The sequence below is a fragment of the Argiope bruennichi genome, chromosome X1 (genome assembly GCF_947563725.1).
Source record: "Argiope bruennichi chromosome X1, qqArgBrue1.1, whole genome shotgun sequence".
In the NCBI taxonomy this organism is placed as follows: Eukaryota; Metazoa; Arthropoda; class Arachnida; order Araneae; family Araneidae; genus Argiope; species Argiope bruennichi.
This window is the reverse complement of record NC_079162.1, coordinates 68,614,141-68,633,606: the sequence shown is the minus strand read 5'-3', so window position 1 is coordinate 68,633,606 and position 19,466 is coordinate 68,614,141. Positions and strand designations below refer to the sequence as shown.

General features: G+C 29.2%; 1 protein-coding gene across 3 annotated transcripts in view; it reads right to left on the bottom strand.

Annotated features, from left to right (window-relative positions):
• Positions 1-19,466, bottom strand: part of LOC129958801 (G-protein coupled receptor moody-like) — a 99,282-nt gene that overhangs the window by 21,300 nt on the left and 58,516 nt on the right. The window contains exon 6 of one of the 3 annotated variants that reach the window (XM_056071488.1): positions 10,297-10,489. The exons of 1 other annotated variant lie outside the window; for it this stretch is intronic. In XM_056071488.1, coding sequence (XP_055927463.1) covers positions 10,460-10,489 — 30 coding nt within the window. In that variant the 3' untranslated portion in view covers positions 10,297-10,459. Of the gene's footprint in view, positions 1-10,296; positions 10,490-10,756; positions 11,337-19,466 lie in introns of those variants that run through there. One more of the 3 variants, XM_056071489.1, reaches the window with a different exon arrangement.

Here is a 19,466-nt window from a genome sequence, read left to right as displayed (position 1 = left end):
GTAATGAAAAACGATATTGTTTAAAATTCTTCATCGTCGCAACAGGTGCTAAATTCTAGTGCACTTGCTGTTCGGTTCACTAATAATCGTGAATGTCCGTTCCGTGTGACCTCCCAATCCCGATCAAAGCTTGTTCAGTTGACCATCTGTTGTGATTCGACAGATGGTCGATTGCTGGCAGATTTGGCGGTATCGGAGATTTGAAGATCGAACCCGATTTCTCCTCACGCATTGCTGGGGTGATCCGATAGCATCGATTCGATCTCTATCTTGAACCAAAATAAGCGAGAGATACTGATCAACATTTTCATACAGCCACAAGACTCTTTGTTGTGGTCAAGCCCACTGCACAAGCATTTGCAAAGAAGGGAAGTCTAGACTATAGAGGGGATAAAAGACAGGAGCGGGAAAAGTTTCTCGCTTTGTCACGAAATATATGAGAATTTACGAGAGTTATCTGGACGATCTTGAAATAAGGGATGAAATTGTAAAGGGAGTAGCTACTATGGATTAAGGGGCTTTGAAAAGCAACCTGTATTCATTCATTCTTTTTGGAGGATTTTAAGTTTTTTCTTTCTTTACAGAACCAGCTGCTCTTTTTCTGGGAACATAAATTTAACCACAACACATTTTTCTTTTTCTTTTTTATATTCAAGTATATTTGTTCCAAAATGTTTGAGGCATAATTGTGAGTAAGGAGTTCTTAAACATTTTCCGTACACCGCCTTTTTGAGTTCCGAATTTTCGTGTCTCTAGATTAGGTCTGTTTAATCCATATTCAGACTTATAGACAAGGCAAGGTTCGGGACCACCCTTTCCCTTGCCCAACTTCCAAAACTGAATTTATATATATATGATTTTCATTCAATTTTCATGCAGGAAAAATTAATATAAACTGAAATATAAAAATAACTCATTGTGAGTACTTTAAGGAAGATTGGTTTCAATATTTTGCAAATAGAAAAATTGTAAAATTTAAATTAAAAGTAATTTTTCAAAAAAAAAAAATCGCAAAAATTGTACTTTTTTCACAATTTAAATATTATAATACAAATTTTTCCATCACTGTTGAATCAGTCAATTAATATAAAGCAAACTTGACGACACTAATCCGTAAGCAAATGGCAAAACATGTTCTTAACTTAAGCGTGATTTGAGTTTAATTGGAACAAATTCAAGTATAGAACTGTTGTAAATTAAATGAAAGCATTAAATGCTTTTAAGCATATGCTTAAACGCATGCCAAAATATTAAGAGGTCACAAGGCATCGGGGGCCCAAAGTTGTTGGGTTCCTAGACAGTTGCCCTTTTGATAATCCTGTTCATCCTGTTAATTTTGTCCTGTTCCAAATGTGTATTGCCGGAAAAAAAAATAGAGCATTCATATAAAGCGTTACAAAATGATAACAGGGGGAAAAAAAGTCAAGGTCTTATTAAATTTCAAGATTGCATATATTTTGATGAAACGTCTTAATCAAACTTGATTTTTTCAATTATTTTCTATTATTAATAAGGAAGAATTTTTCGAGAGAGCTTGCTTATGTTCTCACGGCCCCAAATTATACTGCACGAGCCTTTTGAGACATGAACCTAAATCCTCATTTAGAGCAGAACATCTTAACAGGATGTAACGACATCAAGTGAAGCAGACTATATATTCAGGGTATATTCAAAACCCAATGCCTTCAAATCGCATATTACTTTCTTTCAGATTCTTCGATATTTGTAAGCAGAAACAGTTAAAAAAAAAGTCGCCTTGAATTTTCTTTTTAAATGTTTTAAATTAGTTATTATAATTTCATTTTAATTATAATTAATTAATGATCTATTTAAAAAAAATATTTCCCTCAGTACTCTTGAAACAGATTATTTCGTCGGAGATGATATATATATATATTATTTTCTACCAAAAAAGAGGTAGATTGTAGAAAATCTTTTAAGAATCAGTGTATCAGAGAATGATAACCAAAACTTACGATTTTTCGTTGTTTAGATATATTTGGTGAAAAGGGATTAAAAAATTATTTATTATATTTATCAATTTATATCACTTTTCAACCTGATCAAACATCCTTCTTTCATATTTTTCAAAATTTCTGAAAAAAAAAATTCAGAAAACTAAGGTATCTTATTTTATTAAAATTTTCAAAATAAGTAATGTAAGTAAATGAAGTACAAAAATCTAATTATGTGGATTTCTCTAATTCTCTTCATAGACAAGGAGGAGATTTTTGTGTTTTATTTACTTGTATGAGATTGCTTTGCAGTTCATGTATTCTGTTGCTTTGGATTTGGTTTATTTTAGATCTGTATAAAAAAATTCTGTATAAAAAAATACACTGTTCGGATTAATACTATAATAACTAGCTAGACAAAGACCCAAAATATTATAGGCATGCAAGATTCCATAATAAAAAATTATCACTGAAGTTGATATCACATGATTCAGTAGCTTGAAACATCACTTCGATCTAAACTTTGAGTAATATTGCGCACAAAAGTAAATTATTTACTAATATTTTCAAAATTATGCATAAATTCTATGAATTATGCATAAATTATATGAGTATGATTTGCATAAATTATATGAATATGATTTGCATAAATTATATGAGTATGATTTACATAAATTATATGAGTATGATTTGCATAAATTATATGAGTATGATTTACGTCTCAAGGATGCTTTTATATATTCCTAGTCTAATTTAGAGACCAAATGCAAAATCGTTATTCTTTGAAATGAGTTACAGCTGAACATCATGTTGACACCGATGCCTGAACCTGAATTGGTGAGCGACAAGATCAAGTTCGTTGCTAGTTCTACTCCAGAGACGTAGAATCGTTTGCTGCCTAGCTTAAGTTAAACATTGAGATGAAATGTTTTCATTAAATGAAAACCATACAATAAGATTTTAAGAGTATACACACAGACAAAAAGCTGCATTATTCAAATGAATTAATTCTTTAAAAAAAATTAAAACTAGTAAAAGAAGAAGAAGTTCAGAACAGCATTTTTTCCTGTCCGACTGTGGCATCAAGTTGAAAATATTTCGGAATTATTCTAGTTTCAAAAATCAGGCTCGTGAATGATAAATGAGCTACTAATATATGCACGCAACAGTGATATTGAGGGCACCATAAGTGAATATCATTTTCATACCACTCTCGTCCTTTTTCACTTTCAAAAGTAAAACCAACACAGTAATATTACATATAAGTTTTTCTCTACCTGTCGTATACCATGGCCTTGTATTGCCAATTTTGTATTGCATTGTTAATAAGAATCATTTTGAGATTTAAAATCAGAGCGGGGGGGGCAGCTTAGAAAATAAAATAAACATTAATTAAATGAACTCAAATATTAATCAAAATGAATCCATCTGTTTGGTTACTTAATTTATTGCACCATTTCTTTATTAATTCTTGAGAAGTAACAAGGTACATAATTAAATATTCAGTGCAATGTAATTCGTTCTGACGTGTAATGTTAACTGTTACATCAAAATGAACTATTTTATGCTTAAAGAATTGAACATGATTGAGTACTTAACAATGAAGAATTTGAAGCATATTCGCTTTTTTCTTATGTTGTGATGTACATTATACAATGTCCAAGATTCGATCAAACAGATCTCCCATGGATATCATTTATATGTAATTTGCCATCAGCGTTATTTTGAATTTGGTTGTTCATTAAAGTGAAGGAATGTTTGATTAAATGATCGAAACCTGCAATTTCTAAATTCCTTTTGATAGAGGATCATTCAAGATGTTCAATCTCAAACTTTACAAAGTTATTCAAATTTCTGTGCTTTTAAAACTCTTTTTTTTTTCCTTCCTTATTTTAGACTTTTCTTATTGAGCTTTAAAATATCTTAAAATGTTTTTATTCAATAGTTCTCATTTTTCTAGAGTTTAAACTAAAATTCAATTTTTAAAACATAAAATTGATTAACATCTTAATAAACTTTCTGTCGTAAAGTGATATTTAAATTTAAGTTATTACTATGCATTAAATATAATCAAGTGCTCGTTAAATAATTTTTTAGTTTACTGTTACCCAAGTGCTTTAAAATGAAGGCATCTTGCGTAAACATTACATCTCTCATAAAACCTAATGCCCTCAGAAAAAAAAAATGCAAGATAAACCCTCCAACCTTTTACAGTATTATTCTAATTTATTCCAGATACAGTAACTAAAAGCACTCTCCGATGCCACATGGAATTTTAAGTATCAGCATATTTCATTTAACCAGAAGAAATCCTTATTTTATTTCATCAAACTGCTAATAAAGATTGATTATTTTAATTTCAGTTTCTATTATTGAAATCAGACATAAACAAACTGCCATTTTTTTCCATATTTAACATTTCCTTTTCACAAAAATTGGCTGTCGAGGTTTTCCAAATTAAAATGAAGCAATCTGATTTGTAGGAGATGAATAGTATTTCTCAAATTCGAAACCTATAGAAGGTCTATAAAGTGGAAACCAAAGGTGGACAGTCTGTTAAGGATATACAAACAGCAATTAGTATCAAGAATGGTTGCATAACAATTAATGCGAGTTTTAGTTTCCCGTTTTTCCTTAAAATAGAAACAATCGTATCAATTGCTGAAGGGAAACTATGCCCTCACAAGTAGAATTCTAGGTGCCTCCACTAATTATCGTTAGTTGTGTTCTAATTTATTCTACACAGAATAACTAAAAGTATTTCGTTACCGAGGTCATGTGCATCAAGGCCATATTGAATTCCAAATGTCTATGTTTGAGTTTCCAGACAACCTCTTTAACCACTCCATCAATCCTGCTAATGAAGCTGTCTTCCGTTGTCTTCATTTCTGTCATTTATTTACTAGAAACAGACATGGTTAAACTGTCCATTTTCTTCATATTTAAAGTTTTATCTTGGCAAAAAATCGACATTCGAGCGCCGTTTCTACTGCCAGCATCATTAGCAGACCAAAACGAAGCAATCCGACCCTTCGGGGAGGAACAGTATTTCACAAATTCGAGATATACAAATGGTCTACAAGATAAACCCCAGAGGGAAAAGACCATTAAGGGTATGGGAATAGCTACAGGGGTCCTAGGATGTCTGGGCAGTGACACCTCTCTCCTTCCACTTGTTGTAAGGGTCAGCAGAAAATTACAGAGGAGTAGGCTACGCCAAGTCATAAATCTAAACTCCCCTTTGTTAACCTCTGGACGCACCTTCGGTCCAAAATTCTTTCCCGCAAGATAAATTTTCTCCTTATTTTTGTTTCCTTTTATCTGTTTAGAAAAGGATCGCTACTGCCCAAAGAGTTGAGGTTTCTCTTCCTTTTTTATTTTGCCGAAGCGCCTTTCAAAGTTTAGGAACTCGGTAATTAGAAACAAGTCTACTACCGCTTTACCCCGTGGTGATCACAGGATCAAAGGTGATTTCCTTCTGTGTTTGACCGCAACTACTTACTAACCTACCGTTTAACGGCATGGTGGCGAAAGCGGAATATGCAATACAATAGAAGGAAAAATTAACTAGCGCAAAGGCGGGGTTTCTTAATCCATTTTTACTCATTCATCACAAGCAGGAACAGACAAAACCGCATCTATGCATTAAAAAAAATTATGAAATGAAAATTAATAAATCAAGGATTGTTAAGCTTTCACTTGGGATTCCATCAACAAGCAATAAATAGTTTCTTAACCAAACGTGTTTGATTAGGAAAACTAGGTTAACAAACATTAGGCAAAGATTAACGAATTCAATTCCGAAATTAAGTAGAAAAACTAAAAAAAGAATAAAGTGCTAGCTAATCATAATTTTTTATCATGATCTGAGGATAAATAGGAAAATAAAGTAAAACTATAAGTACTACTGTGATTAAAAAAAAAGTATCTGGAATGCTTCCTTTAAATACATAATACTAGAAATCGTCTGTAAATTTTTACGAAATTTTTTTGTAACGTACATTAATCATCATCTAGCAATATTTAGCATTTGACTTCATATTAATGTCTGAAAACAAATTTGTTTTTAATGAGATAAGATTTTTAACTTTGTTAATATTTTAAATGTCTTTGTTAATTTTGCGAATAGAATTGAGAAAAAATATATTTTAAAATTTGTCAATGAAACGTAATTTTTGCTGCAAAATTGTTTGAGATGTTGCAAAAAGCCTTTAAGGACAACTGTTTATTAAAAACAAGAGCATCCGAGTGGTATACACAGAAGGTAAGAAATCCGTCATTGATGAATCATCCTCAGTTAGATCATCCACTTAGTCAGCATGCTCATCAGATCAGAGAACTGGAGTTTAGAGACATTCATTTATTAAGTAGACGCACCATTTAATATATTTTTATATAGGAAACGTCGAAGGCAACAAAAAACTGTGCGAAATAATACAAGAGTTCATGATAATGCGCCGCTTTACAGTGCCGTCATTATTCATGAATTTTTAACAAAATTATCAACAATGGTAGCACAGGCTCTGTATTTATCAGCCGTGGCACCTTGTGACTTTTTCTTGTTTCCACGGTAGAATGTACCTGTTTGTGGTCACCGTTTTGAATAATTTTATGTGACAAAAAAAATTTGCATCAAATTGTGAAAATGTTTGATGAAGATGACTTTGAAGCATGTTTGGATGTTCCGGAAAACATTAGCAGAAGTGCCTTGCAATCGAAGAGGATTGCATTGAAGGAGATGTAATAAATATTTAGCAATAAATTGAAATATTTTATTTTAGGATAACATTACCGATACGTTTTGTCTAGTATAATTGTAACATTTTAATACATTATTTCAATGCATTTTTCTTGGTATATTGACATTTGATATTCTCATCCTGCCAATGATTCGCTACCTCAACATTCAAATACTTGCTCATACTTAAGTTAGAACCGTGGAGAAGGAATTTATAACAAACAAAAAAAGTTAATCAAAGGAGTTTATTTGAAAATTCTAGGGAAATGTTTCAAGTCATGAAAACTTTTATTCAGTTTTGCTTAATGAATCTGATGAATCGAGTATAAAAGTTCACTCTTAAAGGTTTCGTGGTACTAATTAAGGTTTTTAACCCTCAATTTAAGTAACCTTGAAGAAAAGCATCGGTAATTCGTTAACCAATATGAAGTATGTCCAAAATTCGGATTAAAAACATGGTCCTATTACACAGGAAAACAATTATTGGTGATTAATTAAATTCTGTTAAAATATGAAAGTTATTTATGAAATCGTTAGCATTATTTAACTTCATGTAATTGTGCAGAATCTATCCTTTCCCATACTGTCAACTTCAAATAACCATGGTTATTTTAGAAAATTAATTATTTTCGTGGAAGACAATTGTTTTCAAATTGGCTATATTTTACAGTGGCAAAATAAACTTTATGATTATCAGTTGACAAATTGGACAGCCAGTGAGTAGAGCAACTGGCACTGCAGACATGACAGTTTCGCCTGATTTTTACTAATTTATAGTTAAGAACTCTAAAAAGAAAATAAACTAAGCTTCCTTTAAGTTTATTGGGAATCGGAATCATAGTGGAAGTTTGAATAAAGCAAACAAAATCCTTAATTATGGTACACGCGTTGAATATTAAAAATAATGTGAATTCCTGAAAAAGAAAATAGATTTTTGAGGGCGTAAACTTAATATGATTTATTTCGTTATTAGATCATATCTTTGAAATTTACAACATTAATAATTAGGCTAGGCTAAGTAGAAATTTAAAAAAAAGAATGCATTGATCTTGATACGCAATAATATATATTCTTTGTTAAGTTTTAAACTCTCGGGAATTTTTTTTTTTTTGAAATATTGTTTTTGGAATGAGCTGAAATAGTTTCTATTTTTTCCTAACCAGAATAACCGTTTAAGAAATAATTGTATGACTGGTATGAATGAGTAATTTTGAGAGCATAAATATCTAAAGATGATTTTTTATTCCATATTTATTTGAGTTTAAATACTCGTTTTTTGGAAAAAGTCTTTTTTTTTATAACTGTATTGTTTAATCTCTCTCTCTCTCTATATATATATATATATTATTATTGTTTAAGTTGTGCTAAGTAAGCAAATTGTATTAGTGGTTAAGATATAGAACATCTAGTTTACGTTACGAATGAAACGCGAAACTCTTTCTAAGCTTATCAATATATTGCAGACTGACTCTTATTTTTTCAAAGTACTTAAATATTTCTTTAATTATATTTTCTAATTCTCCCATTTTGCCCGAGAACTTTGATTTACAAGCTTTGCATTATTCTTTACTCATTTCATTATTTTTTTATGTATAGTACGCAAGGTTTACGCTGCAATGTATATGCTCAGATATTTATTTTCAATATGGTTTCCGAGATCTTTTTTATTCTTATCGAAGCGTGTTTGCAGAAAATGTCTGTTTTCTATACAAGGTACATGCATATTTCCTTTTTTCTAAGTGTCAATGCTCCACTTCTACAGGGACCTTTTCACAAGAAAGTTTTGCCTTTGTTTAATGTGTCAAGAAACTATGATTACTATAAATTTTGTTAGCCAAATGAATTTTTTGCTGACGGTTTTCAAATCATTTATTGGTCTAGGATTAACAATTTATAAATTCTAAGGCTGTGATACCAACGTTCCTCCTTCCTATCAACTTATGTAAATATGGTCATGTATTCAATGTCAATGGAATTTCGAGTCATTGAAATTTTATCTATGGGTATTGTTAAGAAATGTCTTTTCAATCCAACGCACATGAATATTTTCTTATTCCTGTTCGTCTTCGTTTAACCTTTTATATGGATTATTTGATAAGAAAGTCTTCCCACTGTTTAATGTATGTTTGTAAGTTTACTATAAGTTAGTTGATTCGTATCTGTAGCGACTGTTTTGTCGGTCTGTTTGTTTTATGGCACTTTAAAATCTCTGATTCATGCCACCTTTCACAGCAAAATAACTTTTATATTTTTATCCCGATATTACTCTTTTCAAACAACTAGAAAAACCTCGATGTAAATTGGTGAGATTCATAAATTAGTGATGTAAATTTACTATTTAAATTTAATCTCAGTAAACATAGAAATTTTTTTTATAAATGATGGGAAAACGTTAAAGGCGTGAACGTAAAAGAGGAATAGTACTATACCACTTATCAAGAGTAAACTATGATTATCACGAATTTAGTAGATTGATTCCAGAATAGAATGGTACGACTTTATGTTAAATGGTATCTTAATACCTTTATTTCAAATTCCTATCGTTAGAATCCTATTTATTCCTTGCCAAGATAACATTTATCATTTATCAAAAGAAAACAAAATACTAAATTCTAAAAATACTAAGAAAATACTAAGAAAACAAAATACTACAAAATACTAAGTTGAATATTCTTTCCAAAGAATATTCAACACCCGATGGAAATAAATTTTAAATGAAAAAAAAGTTTTAAAAGACATGCTCCTATTAGTGTATTTAGAAATAGAATATATGCTTATATGTTATCAAAAATATGAAATTCAAATCAAAATTTTAAAAATGTATAGTGTAGTTGGAAATACTTTTAACAAAGCATAATTATAATTGCTTTAAAATTTAAGAAGATTTAATTTCATGAAAATAAAAAAATTTAACTTTTAATGAATACATAGGAATTTTGTCTCATTACTGCTTAAATTCCTTATAATATTGTTTTCAGTGCCTCATGCTTTTAAGATTTTGTTTTAACCTCCAGAATTTTGATTAAAATTATTTTCTACTTTTCAATTAACCAATTAACCTTTGAAAGCATATTCTAAATTTTTCATTCTTATTTTCTACTTTTTAGTCTTCAACATATTTTAATCTTTAATACACTAATTCATTGTAATAATAATTTTGGAATGAGAGTTTTGCTCAGAAAAATTATTAATAATAAAGATTTATATTTTCAATTCTAATTTCAGTTTTTATTTTCAAATCAAACCAAGCAGCACTGAAAACTGTAATGTAAAAAAAAAAAAAAAATAGCGACTAAAAATTAGAATTTAACTAATTGACATACCTGCGTTATTCTGGATAAAAATCCTTTAAATTATAATATTTTTAACGTAGACATTATTTTTGTATAAAATTTTATAATTTACAAAATTATTTTTCCAAGATATATGTATTGGAATAAAATAGAATTAAAAAAAGTATTGGGAGAATAGTTAAAAACCTTGACGTTGCCCAGAATGAGAGTAACAATAAATTTCCTTATTTCAAAATCATCTTTATTTAATTAATCTAAAAAAAATAATAACAATTCAAAGAAAAATTGCACAACATGAATTTTTTTATTGTTTGAAAAGGTAATAAGTTTTAAATTTAAGGGGCTATAAATTTTTTTCGTAATAATTTCCTGTGGAAAAACGACGAAATATTGATTAATTTCTCACAGCCTGGAGTCATTGCTTTCTTCGGACATTTTTTTTCAGTTGCTCACAATAACTTTTTTAGGAATTGTTAATCCATTACTTCGGAGCAAATGAAAACCTGGTGAAAAAATGTGTATTAAGATAAATCCAAAATTTTAAAAAATAATGATAGAGTAGTTCAGAACTAATGTTAATTTTAATAAGTTTAAATTTTTTAAAAAAATTAATAAAAATAATATTTTTTAATAAAATTATTAATATAAAATAATAACTTTTATATAAAATTATTATTTTATTATTTTAATTATTATTAATTAAAATAATTGTTCTTCAATAACATTGAAAGAAATATTGCTCAGAGATGATAGCAATATAATCGAAATGATAAAATTTTGAATTTTAAGGTGGTGCAAAAGTATTTCATCTAGAATAATTTCTTCTGGAGTTACTGTGAAAGAAAGCGAAATTTTGTTTAATTTGTAATTAATTGAATAGTAATTAATTTTTGAATTGCTGGAAGTTGACTGTATTCTTTCTTTTGTCTAAAATATGTAAGTGAAAATTTTAATTGAATATAGTCCTGTTATTTCGGAGGGGATGCGGAATATATTTACAAACATAGCCTAAATGACTTTTATTTGTATTAAGAATACGGTGCAACGTATAAATAATATGATTAAGACAAATAAGGAACTAATTTGGGTAGAAGTGTTTTAACCAAATATATTCATAAAGATAGTAAAAGAGCTAATGAACGTGAAAACTAATAAAGGACTACTTAAATGTCTTCTCTAAAACATTTAAAAAACAGGAAAAGGAACAAATAATAATAATAAAAATGAATAAATCATTTCAATATTCCAGCGAAGACATCTGCTCTTTCTTGCATATGTAGTCATGGGAACATGCATACACACAAATGAAAAATTGCACACAGTTTGTGTGTTTCAGCTTCATTCGGATTCCTAAAAATAAAAAAGAAGGGACTTTTCTATCATTGGTAGTAAATTAATATTCATTTTTATTTTTAGAAAATGCTAATTATTGTTTTTCTTTCTTTTAATTAAAATACCTCTGAAATGTGTTGTAGTGCATTGCTCTATCGCTAAGAGATTATGTGTTTATTTTTTGCTTTTAAATTTTGCTATATTTTAAAGAAAATTGCAGAATTTAGATATTTACCAGTTAAAAAGAATGCAATTAAGTTTTTTTTCACTCTAAATAATTATGCTAATTCTATATATCGCGTTCTTGCAAAAATAGGCCTTAATCGAAAAAAAAGCACGAACGTGATTTTTTAGGATGCTTTCTTTTTAAACATAACATCTTACTCCTATGGTCATCGCCAGTGATGAATCCTTTGGACGGAGCACCTGGACTTTGTGGTCCTGCATCTCCAAGACCTGATAGTTATTTTATTTAGACCTAGTTAAAAGTATTTCTTTAAGCCTGGATATTATTGGTGTCTTTATTTTCTTTTTATTTGTAAGGGAATTATTATTTAGTGACCTGGTATAACTCATTCATTCATCCTTTCGCTTAACATTCATACATACACATTCATAAATAATTATTTTATCTATAGCCTATAGTATACCAAATATACCTATAGTATACCTTGCCATAAATGCACTGGCCTATCTTAATGGTCTGATATCAAAGGCCCGCGAGTAGACGGATGATAGAATACACGGAGAATATATGTTCCTTGAGAGCAGCGCCACTGTGCGAATTCCGATAGACCACAGTCTATGTAGATCTCGGATAGCTGAAATCTCAGATTACATGAAGAATTAAGCCTTATCCTCAAAATGAGCATTTCTTAAGATTACCAGCTGGATGTGTACTAAAGTTATTGGCCAATGTTTAATCGAACGTTTCATGAAACTGAAAGTAATAAAAATTCTCAGGATTCCTTATATTTAAAGGATTTTGTTCTTCAGATAAGATAAACGCAAAAAGAAATATCTATGTGATATATCTAGAAATATCAAAAGAAATATCTATCGCAAGAAAGGATTTGTGGAAGAACTTCGGGCAAGAATCTTAAGAGCTCTCTGCAGGAGACTTTGGATCTTTAAATGGTCCGAAAATGGTGATCAGCTTAAGATAATCTCTGTGAAAAAGCAGACAAGAAAAACGTTAAGAACTGTAAGAGCGGATTAGGTCTGCAGACGCTGTTTTCTGAGTTTGAGGACATAATCTATGACTGGATTGTTGAAAGAAGAGCAAAATGTTTGGTTGTTCATAGTGCTGTACAATTGGAGACAAGTACTATTTGCTCTCCACAGTTAGTCACAATTGTGTCCACAGTTAGACATTTTGCCAGAAGGATTCAAAGTCTCACAATATTGGATCAATTGCTACTTATATGATATGTATTGTATTTCTTTTACATAAATGAATATATATTGTGCATGGAAAATAAAATATCTTTTGCAAATAACCCTTATACTCCTTTTGGCGAAAACATTAATATGCCTAGGTCTTATTTTCGGAGAAACACATGCGACAGTCAAAGGTTTTTCAAATTTTCTGTTCCCACTCTGTTCTGTTTATTTTTAGTATTAAGTATTATTAGTATTTAGTATTAAGTATTTTTAGTATTAATATTAAAGTATTTGAGATTTTCACAAAACATTAAGAATTTAAATCATTAGCGGAGAAAGTGCGAAGTCATTTTGAACAGTATTAGGCTATTGAAATCAGTTATAGAGTTATCGAAGTACTCTTCAATTGTACAGAGCAATCAACAGTTACTTTTAATTGTTCTAAGATTGTCTTCGATGAAGGGAACAATAAAACTGACTATTTTGCTTTAAATTCTCCAATTAGAAACTGAACTAACTGAAATAATACACCGAAGTTTTAATTTAAAATAACTTTAGTGCAATTTTCCCAATGACTCATTCCGAGCCAAATGAGATCATAGAATACGCATGTTTGTATTCACAAAGTTACCATTTTGTAATCTAACTTTTTAAGTCTGCAACATATAGGTCTCTTTGAATATTTCAGTATTTCAGTCAGTCATGAAAACCACTGTTTTTCAAATTTCTCCTCCCTCAAGGCACTCTCATAATTTCAGAGCGAATGTATTTTAAATTTTACAAATTATTCATGATGGGTGAGTGGGGGCAACTTCTGAAGCAATATCCATCTTTCCAAGCTCCATACCAATCATGAAGCAGTGGTAGCATAGAAACAAGGTTTCTATTTGGAGGCCGTAGAGTGGTAGGGGTTATTCCCTATTTAAAACTGTATTCCTTCAAAAATTTGCCATGTACATAGACCTAGTGTACACATCCAGATAGCATCCGATAAGGGACAAATACCGTTGCCTCTCTATTGTTAATCGCTTATCCGACATATTTTGCCATTAGCGACTATTGTTGAAAAGCGATAAGAAGCGTGAAACATATGATAGCGATTGGGTAGTGCACGCTTACTTCTGAACTCTGGGGAAAATGCTGAACAAAAGTTTCCGACACTTTTGCATCGCGACAGACAGGTGCAGTGCATAAATGCTATCAAAGTTCTTCATGCCACTAAATGCTTCTCTGACATTTTTGTCGATAATAACTTGTCTGTCGCATATTGGATGTGTACATACGATTAAAAGAAGAAAAACCCTCATGTGGTGGATTAAATGTTTTCCTGCTGGGAGGGTACAAAAATCTGAATAGAGGTGTGAGAATTCAGGTCTCATTCTCGTCATCTGGCCACGGTTCGAATTTACTAGATCCGTTTCCTTATAACCTTCGTGATGCTTCAAAGCTGGGTTTAATATCATTATAGAAAACTGTACTTAGTTCCACCAAGCTCATGTAAAGGGCAGTTCTTAACTTTTATTAGATCTCATTCTTGTGGTCATTCGGTCCAGAAGATATATATGATTTTGTTAACAATCCCTAACATTTCATTTTTTAAGGGCTACAAGCTACGAAAACATTTTTTGAGATTTAATTAAATCACAAGAACTCAGATCTTTGAGATTTTATGCCGTTGTATATCTTTTTATACCATGCAAAACATTGTCACAGGGTGCTTTATATTTTATTAAACTCTATTTATTGCACATTTTGATAGATTGATTTAACGATGTGCACGAAGTAATTCTGTTTATTGTTATAGATATTAACTTAGTTGTCAAGACTTTGAATGGTTTTATATGTGCTAACAAAGGATTTATTTCAATATTTAAAATATCCATGTAATGAGTAAGGGCAAAAAGTAAAAAAAGTAATAATTTTTTCATTATTATTGTGTGTGTGTGTGTGTGTGTATATATATATATATATATATTCTTTTTCGATGGATTAAGAAATTTATAAACATTATATATATATTTTTTTCAAATATATAAATAGAAATCATTTTTGATTTTTATCTCTGTAATGTATTAAGAATTCTACCTTGAATTTTTATTTGTGCCCTATTCAGATTATTAAAATTAAAATGGAGGACATTTTCTGGGTAAATTTAACATAAAACGTTCGAGCTGACTTTTAAAAAATTTGTTTTCCAAGCATTTTTTGAAACATTCTTATGATTTGTATAATGGTAATTGTGAAGTTATTTTTAATGTTTAGATCACACCGAATCCATTCTTTTATATTTTACAATTTAGCTTTAATAACCCTTTCAGACTTTGTATTCCTCGGCATAAAGGGTCAGAAAAAAAATATTAAGTGTCACGTTTTAAAAAAAAGTGGGTAGGGAGCAGTTTTTATATTTGCCCTATGTGCATTTTTATGTAGATGCTCTACTTAAAAACTGTGTCAAATTTTTCGTCGAAAAATTATAACTGTTTAAACAGTTTTTAATTTTTTTCTCTTTTGTTACGGTACAATTGTATAACTAAATTTAAATGAATGAATGAATTTATAACTAATTGAGTTTATGAATTTTTCTTTATACGCCAGATAAGGAAATCAGTTCTCTTGAAAGTAATTTGTAATTCAATATTTTGTCATTTTTCACTTGAAAATTACTTATTTGGAGATTAAATGATAGTCGATGAAAATATCTAAATTTGAAAACTGAGAAGGGTAAGAGAGACCCCGAAATTCATATTTCCCAAGAGCTGCTCTTCATCTTAATTCGACCAAGAATCTATTATACAAGAGACGTTAACAAATTTCAAGATGATGAGTTTTATTAAAACTCAGCATCGTACAAATTTCAAGATACCGAGTTTTATTAAAACTCAATATAGTACAAATTTTAAGATACTGAGTGTTATTAGAGCTTAGTAGAGTAGAAAAATTTATTGACTGCATTCACACTTGGGCTATAATTTCGAAAAATTTCGGTGCAATCAGCGAGGAAGGTCTAAAGTTCACCAAGGCCTAATGGAAATCGTAAGAGGCATCAAGAAATTTAGAATATCAGCTTATTACCATTACTCCTAGATTTGAAAAAAGAGGATCTTCGGTAAGTTAAGGGGAAAAAAAAAAAAAAAAAAAGAAGCTTTAAGAAAGAGAGAAAGCGCTATGATACGGAGGGGTAAAAACTTTTACATAATATTATTTAACCATTAAATCACGAAATAATTAAGATTTATAAGGTAAGAATTTATGTGGTTATAAAATCAAAATCAAAATGTCAAAATATTTTGATTTGTTTTATTTCAATAAAATATGAAACGATGTAGTAGTTATTTTTTATGTTATTGAAGAACACGATTTCAAATTTGGAATCAGCACTGAAAATTACATAAAAATCAGCTATCAAAATTAAAACAGTTTTCAAAAAGTAATTTTTTTTTGCAAACCTCTGTTAGTTACTCTTTATAAACCAATTTTTCACATAACAATGGCATGGATATTGTTCAAATTGTTCAAAAGAACGAAGATTTTCAATCTGAAAATCATCAAATAAACTGCTTTTTCTTTTCTTTTCTTTTTATCAATTTTTACAAATATTCTCAAATGACGGGAAAAAAAGCCCCAGATTTTTTTTTCGGAGGGGAAAAGTAAGAAATTTATTTAATATAACACATCCTTGTTCCCGCAACTCATTCTTTCAGAGAAAATAGATTTTTGGAATTTTTTTTCATAGCGATCATAAAATGGAATTTTTTGGGCATATTTTTTAAATCTGATTGGTGGATTTCTTTTTTTTTGTAATTTATTATTAAAGAAAAATAAATATTCTCAATTGACAAAAAAGAATAGAAATACCTGAAATTTTTAGTTAAATTATAGATGTCTCTAAAGATAATTTGATTGTTCTGTTGAAAGACTGCCAGTTATCTACCGAACCATAAAACTTTTTATTGATAGTTAACAGTAAATTGGCTCCCTAATCTGGGGTGTGTTCTACAACCACGAGAAGAACCAGTATATCTCCGAAAAAATCATAAAATGTTGGTCCCGTTTTTTCTCTTCTTGAATGATGAGAGTAAAAAAAAAAAAAAAAAAAAAAAAAAACGAAGTCTTATGTTTTAAAAACCTCACAGTAGAGAGTTAAAATAGCTCCCGGAATGATTAATGGAAAAGAGATTGTCCAGCCATCTAGTGGTAAAGAACGTAATGAAAAACGATAAAGGAATATTTCTTCAATAATGTTTTAACGAAGGAAAAAAATTAGAGAAACAAATATTTATTTTACATTCTTATAGATATTGCTCTAGAAACTCAATTTTTTTTCAAAATAAATACCTTAAGTTTAAGGTATTTGAAAATAATATATTTTTAGAGAAATTTTGTGCATTAAATTCTTGAAATATAAATGGAATTACTGTAAACTTATTAAATTGTGGGATTAAATCAAACTATTCATTGATTGCAATGTAAAATAGGCAGTAAGAAAATTTTTTGATAAAATTTTTCAAAAAAAAAAAAAAAGTGCTGTTTTTTATATTGTCTTTGAATTAAATACCTTCAAATGAAACCTTGAAATACCTTCAATTTGAATTAAATACCTTATTTTAATCTGTGGCTACAAATGAAAAATTGTAGCCACAGATTATAACAAGGTATCGAAAAAATGCATTATAAAACCAGAGATATATAAGAAAAAATCAGAGTTAAAAATTATTAAAAATTTTGTAGCATTGTTGTACCATGAGTACCATGTTGTACCATGCCCGTAGGAAGAGTTCCGTTTTCCTTTTTATTTGTAGTGTAACTTGTACTCCTGACTTGATTCAGATTAATTTTGATTTTCCTGATATCCTAATAAAAATCTGGGATTTAATTTATAAATTCTCTTCTCATAAGCAAACTTGTTTTTAATGAGAATATCTATTACACTAAATAAATTTTTAATCTCTCAGCTTATCGATTAATTACAAATAGTGCCAAAAAATTCTTTAAAAGTCACCGAAAGCTTATTTAAAAAAAAGATATAAATAATTTAAAAAAATGATACAACGTTTATTTAAAAATTGGAAGTACTCTGTAGAGCAAATAAATAAAATGCTTTAAAATATTTTTAATTCTATCATTCGATAAGAATCGCAACACTTGCGATAAAAATGATCTTTCTCGTACTTCAAACGTAGTTTTTAATAAATAAAAAAATAATAACTATTTATTTTTGCTACTATGAAATATTCAGAAAGACCTTCCTTATTTTTCAAAGAATCGATCAGGAAAACTGAAAGAACATTTATTCCATAGTTTCGTTTACTATTGAGTACAAATTATTCATAAGTTTCAGTTTTATTTAAATAGATTATAAAGTGGGAATAAAAGTGCTACCACTTTATATTCACGGCGCCTCCTAAGTTAAGCCCTGAGGGCCACAATAAAATTTATGCGCATAAATAACGTTATGGTAAATCATCACTAGAGTTCATCGAATATTCTTAGAGAGATCTCGTTTGTAGCCAGAAGGGAATTAAAGTCAAGGGAGGTATAATGATTGAGCCACAGTAAATAATTTTTTAGAATATTATATTTTATTTCATAATTTAATATTTCATCAAATTTTAATATGTAGTATTAAATTAACTCTGTTTTTGAACTTTGTAACTGACTAAAGCTTATGTAAAAATAATAGTTATTTATTGAGATGCAATACATAAATTAATTTTGCTATGAAACAGCCAATTTAATTTTTTATGCAATAAACCCTAATTTCTTTAGATAGTATTTATGTACGTGTATATAAGAGTATAAAAATAAAACTACCGAACTCGAAGATCTTAAGTATCAATGAAGATTAATTAAAATGATTATAAAAAATCAGTAATGTAACAGTAATTATTAATAAAAGTGTCAACATGATGATTAAGAGTATCTGAAATCATACTTTTTTTTTAAATGTAAAAACTGACTATCAAAATATACAAATACATGAAGGTATGATGATTTCAGATGGCCCTTTAGGCATCTAAAACTCCCCCGCCCCAATAAGCTTAATCCATCCCTATTTATTATGATGGATATGATAAATAAAAAGATTTTTATACAACTTTTCCAATGAATATATCAAATGTGTAGTTAAATTTTTTTTAATGCTTCTTGTGCATTTATAGGTTATTTTAATGACTTAACAACATGAATAAAGTAATTTTTCTATTTTTTTTAAATTTCAATATTACCTATTTTGTATATATTTAGCGTTAAATATTTACCACAATGCAAAATCTAAAGTACTAGTACAAATCGAATGTTTACTCGCTACTCTGGGCCTCGATTTTAAAGCTAAATAAATATTACAAAATGTAGAACCAATGAGGGTACATATATGTACGCCAAAAAAAAAAAAAAAAAAAAAAAGGAAATTTTTTAGTTGCAATCGTTTAAATTTAAGTCAGTTGTTGTATTGTGGTTTCTTGTATTTGAGTCAATACAAAGCAGATGAACAGAAATAATGAACTTGTATTAACATTTCATGAAAAGAGTGTATTATTAATTATAATTTTTCTGTCATTTTTTTTCGTTTTTTTAAACAATTTTTCAAGCAAAAATTAGCTTTCCTTGGCCTCCAAACAAGGGAAGTTTTCTTTAAACTTGTACTTTTAAACCGCAGTTAGACTGAGATAAAGACTATTCTCAAGCGGGTGCCTCCCTCTTCAAACTTTCACGCCACATCAGCGGGAGAATGTGTGACCTTCAACACCATTTTTTGACGTTCATCAG